Source organism: Dama dama, chromosome 1 (genome assembly GCF_033118175.1).
Source record: "Dama dama isolate Ldn47 chromosome 1, ASM3311817v1, whole genome shotgun sequence".
NCBI lineage: Eukaryota > Metazoa > Chordata > Mammalia > Artiodactyla > Cervidae > Dama > Dama dama.
In genome coordinates, this window is record NC_083681.1 from 11075459 (window position 1) to 11094553 (window position 19095).

The 19095-nt window shown below is 38.0% G+C and overlaps 1 protein-coding gene across 1 annotated transcript in view; it reads right to left on the reverse strand.

The window, feature by feature from the left end:
* CNTN5 (contactin 5) overlaps positions 1-19095 on the reverse strand; it is a 1550500-nt gene that overhangs the window by 157858 nt on the left and 1373547 nt on the right. Inside the window, exons 14-15 of the mRNA XM_061143613.1 lie at positions 12969-13096; positions 10575-10750 (exon numbers count right to left, since the gene is read on the reverse strand). Of these exons, the coding sequence (XP_060999596.1) occupies positions 10575-10750; positions 12969-13096 (304 nt within the window). The remainder of the gene's footprint in view (positions 1-10574; positions 10751-12968; positions 13097-19095) is intronic.

The window sequence follows — 19095 nt, forward strand, 5'->3', positions numbered from 1 at the left end:
CATAATAGTAAAATTTGCAAATATCAGAAAAAAGAACTTGTATATTGTAAATATAATAAATAACTTTATGGGAGTGAGTGACTTTAGATGACTATATCAAAGTCTTATCAGCAATGAGAATAACTGATCCACAAATTATAAAATGGGTGAAGTATATTCATCTACATTATTCACCACATGATATAATTTAAAATTAAATTCATTGATAAAAAAGGAAATTTAAAATTTTATCTCTCCAAATAGTTGTAGATATGCTCTAGGTTTGACCAAATATTTTCAGAGGCAGTGTGATATTGCAGTTCAGAATTAGTTTGAATAATAACTCTCCTATATCAGACTTGTTTAAATTTGAAAAAGCTATCTATCTTTCTGAATTTGTTTTTTTCTTTCAAAGAGAAAATGCAAACAAAACCAATCTCGACATCATAGGATATTTGTAGGAAGTAAGAGAAATAACACTTGAAAAGCTGATGTCAGCTATTTAATGGGCCTTCAATGGATGTAAATTATCATTATTACTTTTTACTATTACTCATACTTGCTTCGAGTGCTTTCTCAATGATGGCATTTGCCTTCACGGCTGTCTTAGGTCAGGGTTTCAGAGAAGCAGACTTTGAGATGGAGACTCCATTGGGGAATGCCATATGGGGAACATGAAGAAAGCAGAATTGTGCAGAGGGGACGTTTAACTGTGAAGCAGTCATGATAAAGGCCTCAGCTTATTCCACAAGGAGTTCTGTAGCTGAGAGACCCTTCAGATTTGTCCTCCTTTGAGGCAAGAGACTTGGACTTCTTAACCATCCATATGCATTCACTGGGCTTCCCTTGTGGTTCAGCTGGTAATGAATCTGCCCGCAATGCAGGAGACCTGGGTTTGATCCCTGGGTTGGGAAGATCCCCTGGAGAAGGGAAAGGCTACCCACTCCAGTGTTCTGGCCTGGCGAATTCCATGGACTGTATATTCCATGGGGTCCCAAAGGGTCCAACACAACTGAGCAACTTTCATTTTCACTTTCATGCATTCACTGGGGCTTCCCTGACAGTTCGGTTGGAAAAGAATCTGCCTGCAATGAAGACGACAGTATTCCTGGGCTTCCCTTGTGTGCTCAGCTAGAAGAATCCACCTGCAATGCGGAAGACCTGGGTTCCTGGGTTGGGAAGATTCCCCAAAGAAGGGAAAGGCTACCCACTCCTGTATTCTGGAGAATTCCATGGCTGTATGGTCCATGGGGGCGCAAAGAGTTGGACACGACAGACAGACTTTCACTGATGCATTCATCAGACTTCCTAGGTGGCACTAGTGGTAAAGAATCTGCCTGATAAAGCAAGAGACTTAAGAATTGTGGGTTCCATTCCTGGGTTGGGAAGATCCCCTGGAGGAGTGCATGGCAACCTTTTCCAGTATTCTTGCCTGGAGAATTCCATGGACTGTGGAATCTGGCAGGTTACAGTCTATACGGTCATAGAAAGGAAGCAACTTAGCACACATCACGCACATGCATTCATCACCCCATCCTTGGTTATGGGCTGGGGGTGGGGCATAATTAGGGCCAGAAAGCTCTCTTTGACAGGATAGCCATTCCCAGAGAGGGACTCACATTCTGTGACTTAGGGAAAGAGTGCCACAGTCTTGAAACGGGAATCTAATGTCTATGACAATGGCCTCTGGTATCCTCGAGCCAACTGACACAATTAGTTATCCTTCCTAAGCCAATTTATGTGAACCGGCCCATGGATCAACGCAAATAATGAATGGGAGAGGAATGCAAGAAAACAGGAAGGAGAGAGGTACTTTTAAAAATTATCAGGATTTAAATAGTGGCCTTTTAAGAAATAAAAGCAAACACTGATTATGTATGAAATTAGAGCATTGAGAAAAGATGAATATTAGGCTCTGAAGATAATTTAGGCAATCATTTCAGTAGCTTGATTTGAACATTTGATACTTTACTAATTTATTTATTCATTCTAAACTGATTAGTACATATATAATTTATAAAGATTTTTGGTGTCTCATAAAAAAAATAGTCTCCTTCAGATTAGGACAGGGAAGACATTCTAGAGTCAAGATCCTTTGATTGTTCTCCCATGCACAATTACAGGATAACTAATAGAAATTTAGAGTAATAATGAATGAACACAATGGAAATTCTGAACTGAAACCCAAAATACTTGGATGGTTATTTTGCACGCAAATTTATATTAGAAATTTGTTACACATATTAGAAAGACATTTAATAAATCTAAGGAAGCAATTCGCTATTGAAAATGACCTAGAATTTGGTAAGAATTTGGCTTGATAAACACCACTGAAATAAATCAGATAGGCTTTGGGTCAAGGTTACAATCACAATGGTTGAAAAATTATTGGGGCCTGCTAATGATCACATTGCCAAAGGCAGAGGCACTTCATTCAGGATTAAATTTTTCTTTGATTGAGTTAAAAAAAATGAGAGGAATGCAGCATTTTAGAAATCTAGACAGCTAATATTTGCATGAAATGGAAAAATAATTTTGGAAAGAAATGAAACTTCCAAAGGGAACAATATGGAGTCCCATACTCCATATTGTAAACACTTAATTTCAGGAGTTAGTGAGCTAAAGCATATTTAATATCTGGAGTTTACAATCTAGGAACCCTGGGTTGGAAATATCCACTGGAGAAAGGATAGGCTACCCACACCAGTATTCTCCGCCTTCCCTTCACTACAATCCGCCTGTAATGCGGGCGACCTGGGTTTGATCCCTGTGTTGGGAAGGCCCCCTGGAGAAGGGAAATGCTACCCACTCCAGTATTCTGGCCTGGAGAATTCCATGGACTGTATAGTCCATGGAGTCGCAAAGAGTCGGACACAACTGAGTGACTTTCACCTCACTACAATCTGCAAAAGCAAATTCTGTTAAGAGGTAAAGGACTGTTTTCGATTTCTCACTGCCTACTTTTCCCAAGCCAATAACCTGAAACATTTCAGTTGGCTCTGATGACAATCTCTGGGAAGTATGGTGCTTTTATTCTCTCCGTGATCAGAGACTATTGATCTGATTTTTCTCAGCATGGCCAACACTAAAATTGCCTTTCTCTATAAGAAGCTTTATTTTCCCTCTCTCTCTTTCAAAAAACAAACAGAAAAAGGCAAACCTATATTTCTGCACTAAAACATACTGCAGAGAAACTGGTAACTTTTGCATTATCCATAATACTATGTAAAGCTGCTATCAAAAATGGAGGCTCTAACTGAACAAAAAGCTCTGTATGGTCACCATAATTCCATACCCAGAAGGTATGTTTTGAGTAGACTACCTTTAAATGAACAAAGTGAAGCCTGTGCCTTCTTTTTTTGCCATGGGAACTACTACCACATTGAGACGAGAGTGGGTGGAGGCATATTCTCTAATACAGACAAAAACGGAGTGTGGACGTGGTACACTTTCTGGAATGATCTGAAAATTGTAAGGCTTTTGCGTGTAGCCTCTCTTCTTTTCAGCCTCAAGCTTTGGTTGGTTATTACTCTGTTCTGTCCTATTAACATGACAATGTGATTTTTTGTTGTTGTTGTTAAATTAGGTGAAAGACTGGGAGGAACTGCTACAAAACAAACGTGTAGCCGTCACAAGATCACAACAGAGTACGGCTGTGCTCTGTGCTATTCTTAGTTGTGTCCAAGTCTTTGCAACCGCATAGACTGTAGCCCACCAGGCTCCTCTCTCCATGGGGATTCTCCAGGCCAGAATACTCGAGTGGGTTTTCAGGCCCTTCTCCGGGGATCTTCCTGACCCAGGAACCGAACCAGGCTCTCCTGCATTGCAGGCAGATTCTTCACCAGCTGAGTTACCACAGTACAGAAGCCTGGTGAATTATTAGGATTCAGAGCAAGACAAAGACCCAGGAGGCAAGAAAGCGAATGAGGAGGGAGAACAAGCCCTTTTCCAGGCAGTCAGGGGTAGGGCTAAGTGTGCAGGAGGCCATACTACTTGGACGTATGAATATTACTAGTGAGCAGAATGAGCCAAAGAGAATATGTGACTTTGTTGACCCTCTGCCTTTCATACATTTTCTGATTAGTTATGAAGTGCCTTCAAGACTTACACCTGCTAACATGCTGAAGAGGCAGATGCGGCAGATGCTCTCTCAGTCCTAAGAGCTTTGTGCGTGAGTAAACCTTGGAAGCATATCCAGTGATTTCATTCATTTTTATATTTATCCATTAGAAGAGAGAATGGTGCAGCCGAGTACTTACTGTTTTCTATTCTGAGACTTTTACTCCTCAGGAAATAGAGGTTAAGTCCTAAGAAGATAAACTTGGAACAGAAGTAACCATAATAAGAAGACTGACATAGGCTAGGACTTCCAGCTAATGAAAAATTCTGAGGTACCAAGGTGTTTATATTCTGGCCCCCTTTACCTACCTAATAATCCACAAACACCAGAGATATGAAGCAGGCATATTACCTTATGATTCCTATGTGTGCGATACAGCTGATCATAATTACTCCTACTTTCCAATTTTCTGATGTTCAGATCTGGTTGGTGATGGAATGGACTACTTCAGAGGAGTGAGTTCTTCTTCACTAAAGGGATTGCAGTGAATACTGATGATAGTGATGGGGAATCCATATATCAACCTAGGACAAACTCAGTAATTCCCAGGAACCCTTGTAACCTTGAGATACAATATCTTTTCCCACCTAAGATTGTCTTTCTCTTTCTTCTTTTCCTATCCTAATGCTAATCATCCTTTGAGGTCTAGGTCAGAAGGCACCTTCTTCCCAAATTATATTTATATAATTATTATGAGGAATTGATGAGCGATTGTGTGTATTTACACATAAGCTCAGCTGGTAAAGAATCTGCCTGCAATGCAGGAGACCCAGGTTCAATTTCTGGGTGGGGAAGATTCGCTGGAGAAGGGATAGGCTATCCACTGCAGTTTTCTTGGGTTTCCCTGATGACTCAGCTACTAAACAGAGAAGGCAATGGCACCCCACTCCAGTACTCTTGTCTGGAAAATCCCATGGACAGAGGAGCCTGGTAGGCTGCAGTCCATGGGGTCGCTAGGGGTCGGATGTGACTGAGCGACTTCACTTTCATTTTTCACTTTCATGCATTGGAGAAGGAAATGGAGACCCACTCCAGTGTTCTTGCCTGGAGAATCCCAGGGATGGGGGAGCCTGGTGGGCTGCCATCTATGGGGTCGCACAGAGTCGGACACGACTGAAGTGACTTAGCAGCAGCAGCAGCAGCTGCTAAAGAACGTGCTTGAAATGCTGGAGACCTGCGTTCAGTCCCTGGATTGGGAAGATCCCCTGGAGAAGGAAAAGGCTACACCCTCTAGTATTCTGGCCTGGAGAAATCCATGGCCTGTATAGTCCATGGGGTCTCAAAGAGGCCCCCCACTCATTCACACGACTGAGTGACTTTCACTTTCACACATAAAATGCATTAATGTGTGCATGCGTGCTCAGTCATGTCCTAGTCTTTGTGACCCTATGGACTATAGTCCACCAGTCTCTTCTGTCCATGGAATTTTCCAGGCAAGAATACTGAAGTGGGTTGCCATTTCCTACTCCAGGGGATCTTCCTGATCCAGGGATCAAGCCCAAACATCTCTTGGGTCTCCTGAATTGGCAGGTGGATTCTTTACCACTGTGTCTCCTGGGAAGCCTATACATATATAGGTTTGGTTGGTTTAACTCACTGTTTATATATATACATATAAATAAAGCTGAATGCTTAACATATAGTAGGTGCTAAATTAATTCCTTTCTTCACTTTTCTCCACAATGATAAAAAAAAATTCACATTAATCTCCTTTATGGTCTCCAAAAATATTTGACTGTAATTTAAGAAATAGTAATTGCTTTCTTATGGCATATTTTTTGAGTTACTTTATTTTCTATGTCATTTTAACATATAATAGAGACCAGAACCAAATCTTTCTTTTATTTTTATTCCCCACAGTTTATAGACAGGGCTGAACATGAAAAGGTCAATGAATGTGGAAAGGGTAAACGTTGAGAATCAGCATAATGCATTTTAAAGATCATAGTGTATTTAATATTGTTAACCCAATTTAGTATTTATGTGGCCTGGGAAAATCTTATGCTCCTGTTTCCTCATTTAAAAATGGGATTGAACATCCCTACTCTGCTTTCCTGAGTGTATTGTTATAATCAGAGCAACAAGTAAATACAAAGGACCATTCAAATAGTGCATTTTGATTTGGTTGCCCATTTAGTTGCAGTTTATCACATTTGGAGAGTTCACAGTGAAAAAGGCAATTCTTTGGCCAGCCTTCCTGATCACAAATATTTGGCTTTTTTCTCTGTCCTCAAAAGAGCAAAACTACAGGCTTCCATGATATTCAGTGCAAATGATCTTTATGCACCGTAAAGATTAACACTAGCTTACATCTTGAATGAATAAATAGGAATTTCAAGTCTCTGGAGAACAATGCGTCAGCACAGTTCTCCATTAAGATTGTGGCTTTGGAGTCAAATGACCATGTTTAGGTGCTGTTGAGACACCCTGAGGCTATTAAGAGAGTCTCAAAGACCTCTAACCAACATAGACAACTGCTTCAAAACACAATTGTGTCAAAGCACAGTTGCAAATGCTTTATTTGGTAACTGAGTGGTTATTTGAGGCAGTTGCTTATAATGGTCAGTGTCTCATTGTAACGTGTGTGTGTGTGTGCGCGTGTGTGTATGTGCGCGCACACGCACGCTTGCGCTCAGCCACAGAAGACTCTTTGTGACCCCGTGGACTGTAGCCCACCAGGCTCCTCTGTCCATGGGGTTTCCCAGGCAAGAATACTGGAGCGGGTTGCCATTTCCTTCTTCAGGAGATCTTCCCGACCCGGGGATCAAACCTGTGTCTCCTACACTGGCAGGCAGATTCTTTCCCACTGCACCTGGCAAGCCCCAACCTCTGCTTAACCTGCCAGGAAGGAATGTCAAGTCAGCAAGCTATTCAACCCCTGCTCCACAAGGCTGTCAGAATTATCTTTCTGAAGAACAAATTTGAGTTACACGGCTCCCTGCTGTATTCCAAATACAATCCAGATTCCATGGCTTGAAAATCAGTGTGTTTAACGATGAGGACTCTGCTGGTCACCTTTAAACGCAACCAACAAATATTGCCTTATCCCCTACTCTGTCCTCACTGTACCATCAGGGCTATGTTTGCTCACTGTTCCTGAGAGGTGCTCTGAGCTCTCTGCTTTGTCTTTGCTTTAGCTGCTCACTCTGTCTGAAATGCAGTTTCTCCTCATAACTTCTTTGCAAAATCTTAACAGTCCAGATCCAGTTTGAGTACCAAGTCTTCCTGCCAGCAATATGTAGAGCTCCCTCGTGGCAGCACCCTGATAGAAGATTTCTAGCTACCTGTCCCCTTAAACTGTGTTCTTTTAGGGGAGAAGGGCCGTGTCTTTTAGCTTGGATCCTCCACAGCACTTAGCTTGTAAAATCGAATCTAAAGTGAATCTTAAGAATAGCCTCACTAATTTGCCACCTTCGATTAGCTCGTATCATTGCCAAAATGTGATTTGGGTGAACTGGATCAAATGTTTACAGACTAATTGATTTACTTTGGACCCTTTCAACATAGGCTTCAATACTGGATTCACTCCAAAAATCAGTCAAATTCCTGGGTTTGTAAAACATGGCCAAAGTAAAGAGGCAAGAGAAATAGAAGCATTTTCATTATAGATTTCAAAGCAATAGCTATTATTCTTTTAACCTGATGTGATGATATGCTTATTTATTCACTCTCTTGAAATGCAGTTCAAATGCACTATTTTATTTCAAACATAATTATACCTTGCCTATACATGTTATAAAAGCTACACATAAAATTTTACATAGAGCTTTATCTGCAAACCAGTGGCTATGTATAAAAGACATCGCTGTAACTAGTTGAAAAGTAGGGAACTTCATGAAGCTGTATTTTGGCATTACAAAATGGAAAAATATCAAGATTGGTTGATTTCATCTGACACTATGCAGTGTTAATGTGCTTAAAAATATACCTATCCCCCCAGTCTCTTCTGATTCATCCCCATTCAATCACCCACTGGTTGGTTAGCCCAGGGCAGTTAATATAGAGACTTCTCCAGTCAAAGGCATACTCTTTTCCTGCCTAAATCCCAAATCCTGTTGGACTTCCTACTCTGCTGGGCCAGCCTAGATTCTTAAGATCTCCTTAGTGGCTATCTTCTGACACACACAGCAAGCCACAGACCACCCCACCAGTCTTTCCTCTGAGCCCTGGCCTGCCCTCTTATCCCAGAGTCTTCAACTGTTCTCCCAAACAGAAGGTTTCCACACTTTCAGAGGCCTTCCCAAATCTCACTTCTTTATAACTCTTTCATCCCTCCTTCTGAAACATGTTATTTCTCAGACATATTATTTCACAAGGAGAAAAGGGATGGAAAGAGAATGATTTCCTTTTTCCCTCTGATTTTTCAAAGTCACAAAACTGGATTCTCTATCAGGTATGTCCTTAAAGGCAGCCAGGACCCAATCAGTTTTTGAGGATATTAGGAGAAGGGGAATAGACTATTTATTTCAGACCTTGCAGGTTTGAAGCTTCCAAATACTTTAAAAAGTAAAGCAAAAAAATTTATTATTTTTTCTAAATATACTAAAGCGATAAATCCTAGATGACCTTAAAGCTAAATATTTTTCTTTCTTCTCAATATAATAACTTCCTCTATTCTTCTGTTCTATAGTTTATTATCCCTGTCTACAAACTGAGCCTAATTTACAATGGCTTAAAGCAATATGAGTTTGCATGGAGCAGGGAGTCAATTTTGTACTTCTCAAGGGCAAGAACAACATACGTAGAAAGAGAGATAAAGCAGATGTTATTAAGCGCCAACCTTATTAAAGGATTAAAGGTATTTATTGATACAAATGAATGAACATGAAACTAACGTGGATATCTAAGAGACAAAAACAAGAATTCACATAATTGTACCAAGACCATTTATTGATTGCTATTTTAAAATAAAGAAGGCACCTGCTTCTATGAAGTGAAAATTCATTTTAGACATATTTTTATGTGTCTGATCACTCAAAATAAATGTTTACAGAAAATCCTTAGAAGGTATATTTTTGCTGGAATATTTGTTGTTTTCAAATGTAACATTTTTATGTCACATTTTTCTGGTTTTCTTTTATGACATTCATAGCATAAAATTTGTTCACAGTCTTGAAGAAATGATCAACTCAAGGTAAATGAAAATTCCAAATTTGAGGAAAATGACTTTAACATGATCAATAAATTTTGTATATAACATAACCATTGCTAATTAAAATTAATTTATTAATGAAATGTGAATAATACAGTTGGTAATTGTTTCTTATTTATGCAGTCTCTCTTATTAATTAAAAATAAATCAGGATGAAAAGAATAAGTTAAAAGAAAATGTTTAATTTTTTTTGCATTGAAAAATGCAATAAAGTTCATTCTTACTATTCTCCTAATACAAATTTGTCAAATTCTGGAGTGAGAGGGGTTCTTAGAAATTATCTGGCCCAACTGTATCACTTTAGTTCTCTATGCAATCAATGCCCAGGCAGGTCAAGTGACTGGATCTTTGTTACATAGCTGATTAAGGATTGAGCTGGAACTTGATCCAGAAAATTCCTGACTTTGGGTCTAGGACTTTCCCCACTGTATCTCATTAACTTTAAAATAAAATTCAATCCAAACTGAGTTTTTTATGTTTGGGCTCACGGTAGCTGTGGTTTTCCAGTGCTTCCTACGGTGTTTAGAGAAGGATAAACTGGTATTAATAAGCATGTGGCAGCATTTTAAACTGGAGTTGCAGGCGTGAATGGCATTTTGATCCACCTCTCCTGCCAGGATTGAAGGGACATTCCAGCCAGATTCTCTCTACCACTTGGGTTCCATCATCTTTCTCTCCCTCTGTGTCACTCTTTTGTCTTAAACAAGCCAGTGTGGGGAAAAGATCTTTTTTTCCAGTTCTCTGTTGAGTTAAGACACTGTGATGGTACTATAGGATTTGGTTGAAAAGATTTCTTACTCTATTTAGTAGATATATAATAGAAGATATTACAGGAAAGATTTGGCAGCTGAGAAATGAGCATGTCTGTGAATGTTTATCTAAGGCTAAAGCATTTCTGACTTTGGGTTGCAAGTTTAAATTCTGTAGTTTGTGAGAGATTAAAGAATCTCCAAGCATTACTATTTCTTCAAGAACAAGCATGCTTATTTCACTTATTCATTGCATCATAATTACTAAGCATGCTTTAAATAATACTAGTCAGCTGATGTAGCTACATAATATTTGAGAAGTAAGGTGTAAATATGGACAATACTAATCAAATGAATACACGTTGCAAAGAAACGAAATTTGCATTATGAAGTATTTCCAATTTCTTACTGGGAAATTTTAAATAAGTATTACTTTCAGTTTGGCATAGAGAGAATAATGAAATAAAGTAATTTGAACTTTTTCCTAAACATTTCATCGATAAGAAAATTCTTACATTTGATTCTAAATTTCTAAAAGTAGTATTATTCAAAGAACAAAATTGTATTAACTTACGGCCCTGATGCTTTCAAAATGTCCACCTTCCTTTTCAAAATTGATAGGCTGTCCTTTTAGTGTCCAGTAGAAAGTGACATCCAAACTAGGATCGTGAATTGCTTTGCAATTAAGGACAATGCTTTCTCCCACTGTTAACTCTGTTCTTTTAGGAGTAAGCTCTATTCTTGTAGGTTCTATAGAAATAAAAATACATTAATTAGCATAGCACATAGTTTCCCCTGCATTCTGTATTTTAAATAATAGAGAAAAATTAAACAAGGAATCTATGTAATATAGTTGCTCCAGGTAGGTATCTTTTAATAAACTATCATTAATTGAAATATCTTTTATTGTATTTAGGGTATTTTGCTAGGTATTTGTAGGGAACTGATGATTTAAAAGTCACTATTCCTATGAACAAGTCAGCTTGGAAAGACTATACAGCTAGAAACAGCATTTGGCATCCTGGAAGGAGAAATATTAGAAAAAAGATTGTAGCTTCCCTGTCCACCTTCAAGGATCATCAAGTTTAGAAAGGATTTTTACTAAAAAAAAAAAAAGCCTCTCATCGAAGAAAGAATAATTCAAGCAAGTTCACTTCTTTAAAGGTTATAGGAAGCACCTCCCTTCAAATTTCTATCTTCACAAAGACAAAACTATCCTACTACTGTACCACCTTGTATTTTGTTTGTAGTTTACAAAATCTTGTAAGTTCAGGAGTGGAAGAGGCTCCTCTGGCTGATTATAAAATATCACCTCCAATAGCTGCTTTGACTTAGATCTAAACAAAGGCAAAATAGTGAATAGGATTTTTTTTAAGAAAAAAATGTTTACATTAACTAATGATTCACTTTAATTTTTAAAAGATAGATATATTTTTACTGGATGTAGAGCAACTTTAAACCAATAAATGCTAGTACCAACTGTACATCTAAAGGATATTTAAGCTAATGATCAAATACATGCAATATGAGATATATATATATATATATATATATGTTTGAATAAATAGGGAAATGATGCAGACAGGATTTTGATTTTTTTCTTTTTTCCTAATTAGATTCCTGATTGTACATGACTCAAGAAGCCTGGCACAAACATTTAAAATTTAGCCTAATTTTCCTATTCCAGCTCTATTGTTTGCAAAGCATAGTCTGATGAAGCACCATTGTTAACTATTGATAAGTTCCTTCTAAGCAGCCTCTGAGAGGAAAGAGTGACACCAGGAAAGGAATGTCACTGTAAATATTAACATTCTGGAACTCAGATATTCTGTGTGGCATTCTAAATTCTGGCTTCATCAGAGAAGATAGATAATCACAGCATACTGCAGTTTAAACTTTGTGACAACTGGAATGTTCTGAGTAACTAAACATTCCACTTAGCTCATGGTTAACAGAAAGCATTGTTGCTATTATTAAATGAAAAAGTCTGTGAAATCTGCCTTGCTTCACTATGGAAAAGGTTATTTAACACACACTAAGAATGAGACTCAAATTTGAAGACTGAGTTGTGTTCCAGTAATATATGCTCTAAGTGAAGACATTTTAAAAATTATATTCCTTTCTTCTGTGGATGTTTGCCTCTTTTCTAAAATATCAGAGTGCCGGCTATTTTAATTACATTTCTACTTCTAAAGAAAGAGAAAAATTAACATTTTATATTTTTGTGGCCAAAGTATGATTCACTGTATACTACACGCACAAATGGAAAAAAAAAAAAAAGAGTGATGTACTTTGTTGTGAAAAGCATTCCTTTGTCAAATGAAGAGAGTGTTTAAGACAGGAAATTTTCTTATAATTTGACAAGTAGTCGCAAAAGAAGGTTCTAGATTTGAAATCTAGTTCACTTTAGAACTAGAAAACTAACAGAAACATTTAAGTGGTGATGTTTATAATACTAAAAAATGACTGTATAAAAATTCCACTGATGTCGACATCAAAGAGTAGCTCTGGTGTTGCTTCATCTGATGCATATTCCAACACCACATGTTCATATCCTCTTTCTGCTTCTCTTTTTTGCCCCAGATTCCCAGTTGAAGTGGTAACAAAGCAGTATTACTGACTGATGCTAAAATTAATCTTGGTTGAGGAAAATATTTTTACTCTGCTGGCATACTTAAAATTTTTGAGATACCAACTAAAACTTCAGAAAGCTTTCTTTACCCTCCCACATATTTTGTTCAGAGCGAAATACTTAAATTTCTACCAATAATATGTCCCTTTCTTCACAGTCCCCTAAATAATGAAAAGGGACAATTTGACTGTGTTTGTCTTTTATGTGCAATTAGATTTCATCAACGGAAGCATGTACACGCATACAAGCAAACACACATATATGCATGTTACATTTATTCTCTTTCGGATAAAGCCATGAAACTATGTTTATAGAAAATTCACCACATTTTCTTACCTTTTACAGATACTGTAGCTGTGATTTCAGCAGAACCAAAGACATTTTCCCCTCGGCAAACATATTTTCCCTCATCTGATTTAGAAGCATTTAGGATCCGGAGACTCCCGTCTGGAAGAATAGCTATTCTGAAAATTATTAAAAAGGGATTTTTTTTTTCCTGTTTTACTGCAAATCATCTAAGTGGTAAGAAACGCTGATGAAATTTGAAACCTTTTCCAAGGTAATAACAAATAAGATAAAGATCACTGTGAAAACATGCAGGGAGAGTAGAAATATTTTGCCCTTCAAAAAATTATATGGTAAACCCACATAATACCTTCTTATAGTTAAAAGGGTTAGGGAGTTACAGGTTGTCTTTTGACACATTTATGACATTCATTTTAAAACTTGTGGGAAAAAAGGTGACCCTGAATTTGGTTATTAAAACTTACACTATAGTAACACCCAGTGATATTTTAATATTAAGCTTGAGGTATTTCACCTCAAAACAAGAATGACCTCAAAAATCAAATATAAAATGAAATAGCATAAAACATAGAGGAGGACAAGCACAGAACATAAAATTAATTGTACACAGCCTGGAGATGATTTATGGTGGTTTCTCTGCAGTGCAACCTATGTAGCAAGGGCGTGACAATGAGGCCTGAATCCGGGAAACTGGACTGCTCACACTGCACTTTTCAAACAGAAAAACGTGATATCTGAGTTTGCATTTGGGCTCTTTTGAGACCTTTATTAAGTGGACCTTGAGTCTTATATGAAGGTGAGAAATTAGAGCATTATTAAAAATTTCAGAAGTTTAGTGAAAATGAGGTTGACATTCAGGATTACCATATTCTCCTGTGTATTCATCATTCCAGAAATATACAGATTTCAAGCTTAATTAGAATTTTTGTCCTTTTCTCCCTCATATGCTCCTGAAATATAATCTATTATTTCACCAGTGCATCAGTGAAGCAACCTGAGGCATAGCAGAGATGGCTGTTGTGATTTATTTGATATGCCACTAGAATTTAGACTGCCTTCTTTTAGGAAAAAAGTCTGTAATACTTTTGGTAGAAAACCAAAGCGCTCACAGAACTTAAAATTCTAAAATTGGATGCTCCTGGTTCTGAAAAGAATAGTTTATTCCAAGCCATCATAAAAACATTAAACTGTTTAAGGTATAAGAATAATGGCTAAATCTGTCTAGTCAACATCCTATACGTTATTTTAACATTAGTATTCAATCTTGCCAATCAATCAAGAACTGATGGCTAAGGACAGTATTGAAATTTTAACAACTGGATTAGATTCTAGGCTGCTGAATATTGATTATTAATTTTCCTGACATTGTCGTCCATAAAGAAACCAGTTTAAAAACATTATACTGCTTTCAATATGGATCAAATTTGATTTACAATGTGTTGACAAGGGAGACAAATTTAGAAGCAAGCCAAGCTAGGAATAGAAGATTTGACTGTAATTTATATTTAAGAAGAATATTAATGAGACATTTGGAAAAAACAGTGATCTCTAAGGATATACCATCTATTTAGGATGGTCAATGAAAAATTCTGTTTATTATTTAGGACTGTTTCTATAAAAATAGAATATAATGTATTTATTCCATTTTAGTAGCAGAAATACACCTGCTACAAAAAGATGTATTTTAAAGCAAAAATTATACTTTTTATAAACAAACGAGTCTTCTCTTGTACTAATGACACACTTTATTTAAATACAGTTAAATTACTACAGTTTGCAAGATTGTTAATATCTTAAATATGTCTGGATTTTACTTACTGGTGTAAATTCTAATCTAGCAGGGGAGGAGTTTGGCTTAAAAATTCACCACCTTTAAAGAAATAAATGTATCTTAGACACCGGCAGTATTTCAACTCTTGATTTAAGATAAGTCCTTTCTCACTGACAGGAGGCAATATATTACAAAGATAGTTTATGAACACTCCTGTACTTTAGGCCACTGATCCATTTGGAGGATGAAGAATTTTGAGTATCATGATTTTTTTTATCTGTCAATTGGCAGTGTCATTTAACCAAAAGACTGTCTACTGGTTGACGTTGCAAATCCTTATCAGATAAACTTTTTTTTTTTTTTTTTTAGAAAAGAAAAAAAATAGAATAGACAATGAATGCAATTAACATTATAATGTCTGGCTATTGCAAACATAAATACTTAGATAATTGAATGTTTAATTAATATTTCTTTACAGTTTCCTGCTTCTTTATCTTCTTCCCTGTGCTATTACCATGTGATTCCTACATTTGGAATCTTCAGATCTGGAGACCAGTTCTGCTGAGACCTCCTTGACTTGGAGTGGGATGCTCAGTGAGTGGTAGGTGAAGGTCTTCTCTAGAAATGTTAGTAATACAGGCCAGCATTCTAGCATTTGGTATCGAGGCACTCTCTTCTGGTCTCTAAGCTTCTCCCCAGGTTTCTGCCTAGACCTGGAGACATCTTGTGTCTCATCTTGCACTTAATTATTGGATCTCTATCTTGGTAACTCATCTAGTACCACAATCTACCTAGGACACCATGATGCTTACCCCTATCTTGCATGGATTTACTGCTAACTTACTTATGCCAATTCTGATCTCCAAATTTCAGGATCATTTTCTGGACTCTCCATTTCCATGTTTGACTTACTTGTCAGACAACACAGCCTAGTTTAGACCCTTCCAAGTGCTTGACTGGGACTACAACCTATATGTGCTTAGTCACTCAGTCATGTATGACTCTTTGTGATCCCATGGATGGTAGCCCACCAGGCTTATTCTCCAGACAAGAATACTGGAGTGGGCTGTCATTTCCTTCTCCAGGTGATCTTCCCAATTCAGGCATCGAAATTGTCTCTCTTGCATCTCCTGCATTGGCAGACAGATTGTTTACTGCTGAGTCCCCAGGAAAGCCCTGGGTCATGTCAGAGTGGATATCGTATTAAGAAACCATTAATCACAAATTTAGACTGTGTGCTTTAAAGTCAGAGAGGATTGTACTCACATCACTGCCACTGACCAATACATATGTGATCTTATGTGCATACACTCACCTAGAGCCAGACATGCTGGAATGTGACGTCAAGTGGGCCTTAGGAAGCATCACTATGAACAAAGCTAGTGGATGTGATGGAATTCCAGTTGAGCTATTTCAAATTCTAAAAGATGATGCTTTGAAAGTGCTGCACTCAATATGCCAGCAAATTTGGAAAACTCACTAGTGGCCACAGGACTGGAAAAGTTCAATTTTTATTCCAATACCAAAGAAAGGCAACCCCAAAGAATGCTCAAACTACCACACAATTGCATTCATCTCACACGCTAGTAAAGTAATGCTCAAAATTCTCCAAGCCAGGCTTCACCAGCATGTGAAACATGAACTTCCAGATGCTCAAGCTGGTTTTAGAAAAGGCAGAGGAACCAGAAATCAAATTGCCAACATCTGCTGGATCATAGAAAAAGCAACAGAGTTCCAGAAAAACATCTATTTCTGCTTTATTGACTACGACAAAGCCTTCAACTGTGTGGATCACAATAAACTGTGGAAAATTCTGAAAGAGATGGGAATACCAGACCACCTGACCTGCCTCTTGAGAAATCTGTATGCAGGTCCGGAAGCAACAGTTAGAACTGGACATGGAACAACAGATTGGTTCCAAATAGGAAAAGGAGTATGTCAAGGCTATATATTGTCACCCTGCTTATTCAACTTATATGCAGAGTACATCATGAGGAACGCTGGGCTGGAGGGAGCACAAGCTGGAATCAAGATTGCCGGCAGGAATATCAATAACCTCAGATATGCAGATGACACTACCCTTATGGCAGAAAGTGAAGAAGAACTAAAGAGCCTCTTGATGAAAGTGAAAGAAAAGAGTGAAAAATTTGGCTTAAAGCTCAACAATCAGAAAACTAAGATCATGGCATCTGGTCCCATCACTTCATGTCAGATAGATGGGGAAACAGTGAAAACAGGCTGACTTTATTTTTCTGGGCTCCAAAATCCCTGTAGATGGTGATTGCAGCCATGAAATTAAAAGACACTTACTCCTTGGAAGGAAAGTTATGACCAACCTAGACAGCATATTAAAATGCAGAAACATTACTTTGCCAACAAAGGTTCATCTAGTCAAGGCTATGGTTTTCCAGTAGTCATGTATGGATGTGAGAGTTGGACTATAAAGAAAGCTGAGCACCGAAGAATTGATGCTTTTGAACTGTGGTGTTGGAGAAGACTCTTGAGAATCCCTTGGACTGCAAGGAGATTCAACCAGTCCATCCTAAAGCAGATCAGTCCTGGGTGTTCATTGGAAGGACTGATGTTGAAGCTGAAACTCCAATACTTTGGCCACCTGATGCAAAGAGCTGACTCATTTGAAAAAACCCTGATGCTGGGAAAGATTGAGGGCAGGAAAAGAAGAGGACGACAGAGGATGAGATGGTTGGATGACATCACCAACTCGATGGACATGGGTTTGGGTGGACTGCAGCAGTTGGTGATGGACAGAGAGGCCTGGCTTGCTGCGATTCATGGGGTCACAAATAGTCGGACACAACTGAGCAACTGAACTGAACTGAACTGAAGTCACCTCAGTCGTGTTTGACTCTTTGCAGACCTATGGACCATAGACCACCAGCCCCCTCTGTCCATGGAATTCTCCAGGCAAGAATACTGGAGTCGGTTGCCATGCCCTCCTCCAGGGCATCTTCCCGACCCAGGGATGAGACCCTCATCTCTTATGTCTCCTGCATTAACAGGTGGGTTCTTCTCTGCTAGTGCCACCCAGGAAGCCCTATGTGTGATCTTAAAACTACTCAGTCTCTGTCCTTATAGGTATTACTGTCATAATTACGTCTAACCAGTTCTTTAAAAGTATTAACCTCATAGTATATGTAAATTGTTGTGTTTTTGTTTTGTGTAGGCAGTAATTCAACATTTACTTAAAAATTTAAGTCAAATATGTGACAAATTTTGAAAAAGAAAAAGTGGTGCTAGGGAGAGTTTCTACTACTAAAGCCTTAATTATTTAGGGTGTTTGATGAATGTTTTCTGAGGGAAGTATGACACTGAAACCTGAGGGGTGAGAGAGAGTTAACCAGGTAAAGATTGGGAAAGCAGAGGGAGCGACGTTGCAAGGCCTCCAGATAGGAAACCCCCCACGACCTCAAAGAGCCGAACGACCAGCTATGATGCAGATATAAAGGGGGAGCTGAGGCTGGCTCAGTGGTAAAGAATCTGCCTGCCAAGCAGGAGATGCGGATTCCATCCCTGGATCTGGAAGAATCCAGATGGATTGGCATCTGGATCCAATCCAGTAAATGGCAGCTTACTCCCATAGTCTTGCCTGGGAAATCCCACGGGCGGAGGAGCCTGGTGGCTTACGGCCCATCAGTCCATGGGTCACAAAAGTGTCTGAAGTGACTTAGCGACTAAACAACAACAATAGGAATATAGTAAGTTCACATGCTAAAAGTATATAACTGAAAAGTTCTTACATACAGATGCAGTCATGAAACTATTAACACTATTGAAATAATCAACATATATGTCACCATCCAAAGTTTCTCTATGTTCCTCTGTACTTTCTCCACTCAGCCCTTTCTCATCTCACCCCTATCATGGATCAACTACTCATCTGCTTTTTATCATTAGAGTAGGTTTGCACTTTTTCAAAGTTTTATGTAAATAGAATCTTATCAGCATGTACTCCTTTTTGTTAGGTTTATTTCACTCAGCATAATTAAGATTAAATTGAGTGTCATCCCTGTTGCAATTACTAAGAATCCATTCCCTTTCATGGCTGAGTAGTATTCCATTGTGTATAGATGGCACAACTCTCCTATCTTTCACCTTTCGGTGGATGCTTGTGTTATTTTCAGCTTGTGACTATTACAGATAAGGTTATTCTGAATATTTGTATATATGCATTTTATTAATATTTATTTCTCTTGGATAAATACTTAGAACTGGATGACTAGATCATCTGGTTTTTGTTTCTGTTTATATGTGGAATTTAAGAAAAAGTATAAATGAACTTATCTACAGAACAGAAATTGGGTTACAGATGTAGAGAACAGCCTTATAGTTATCAGTGGGTAAGAAGGGGGAAGGATAAATTGAAAG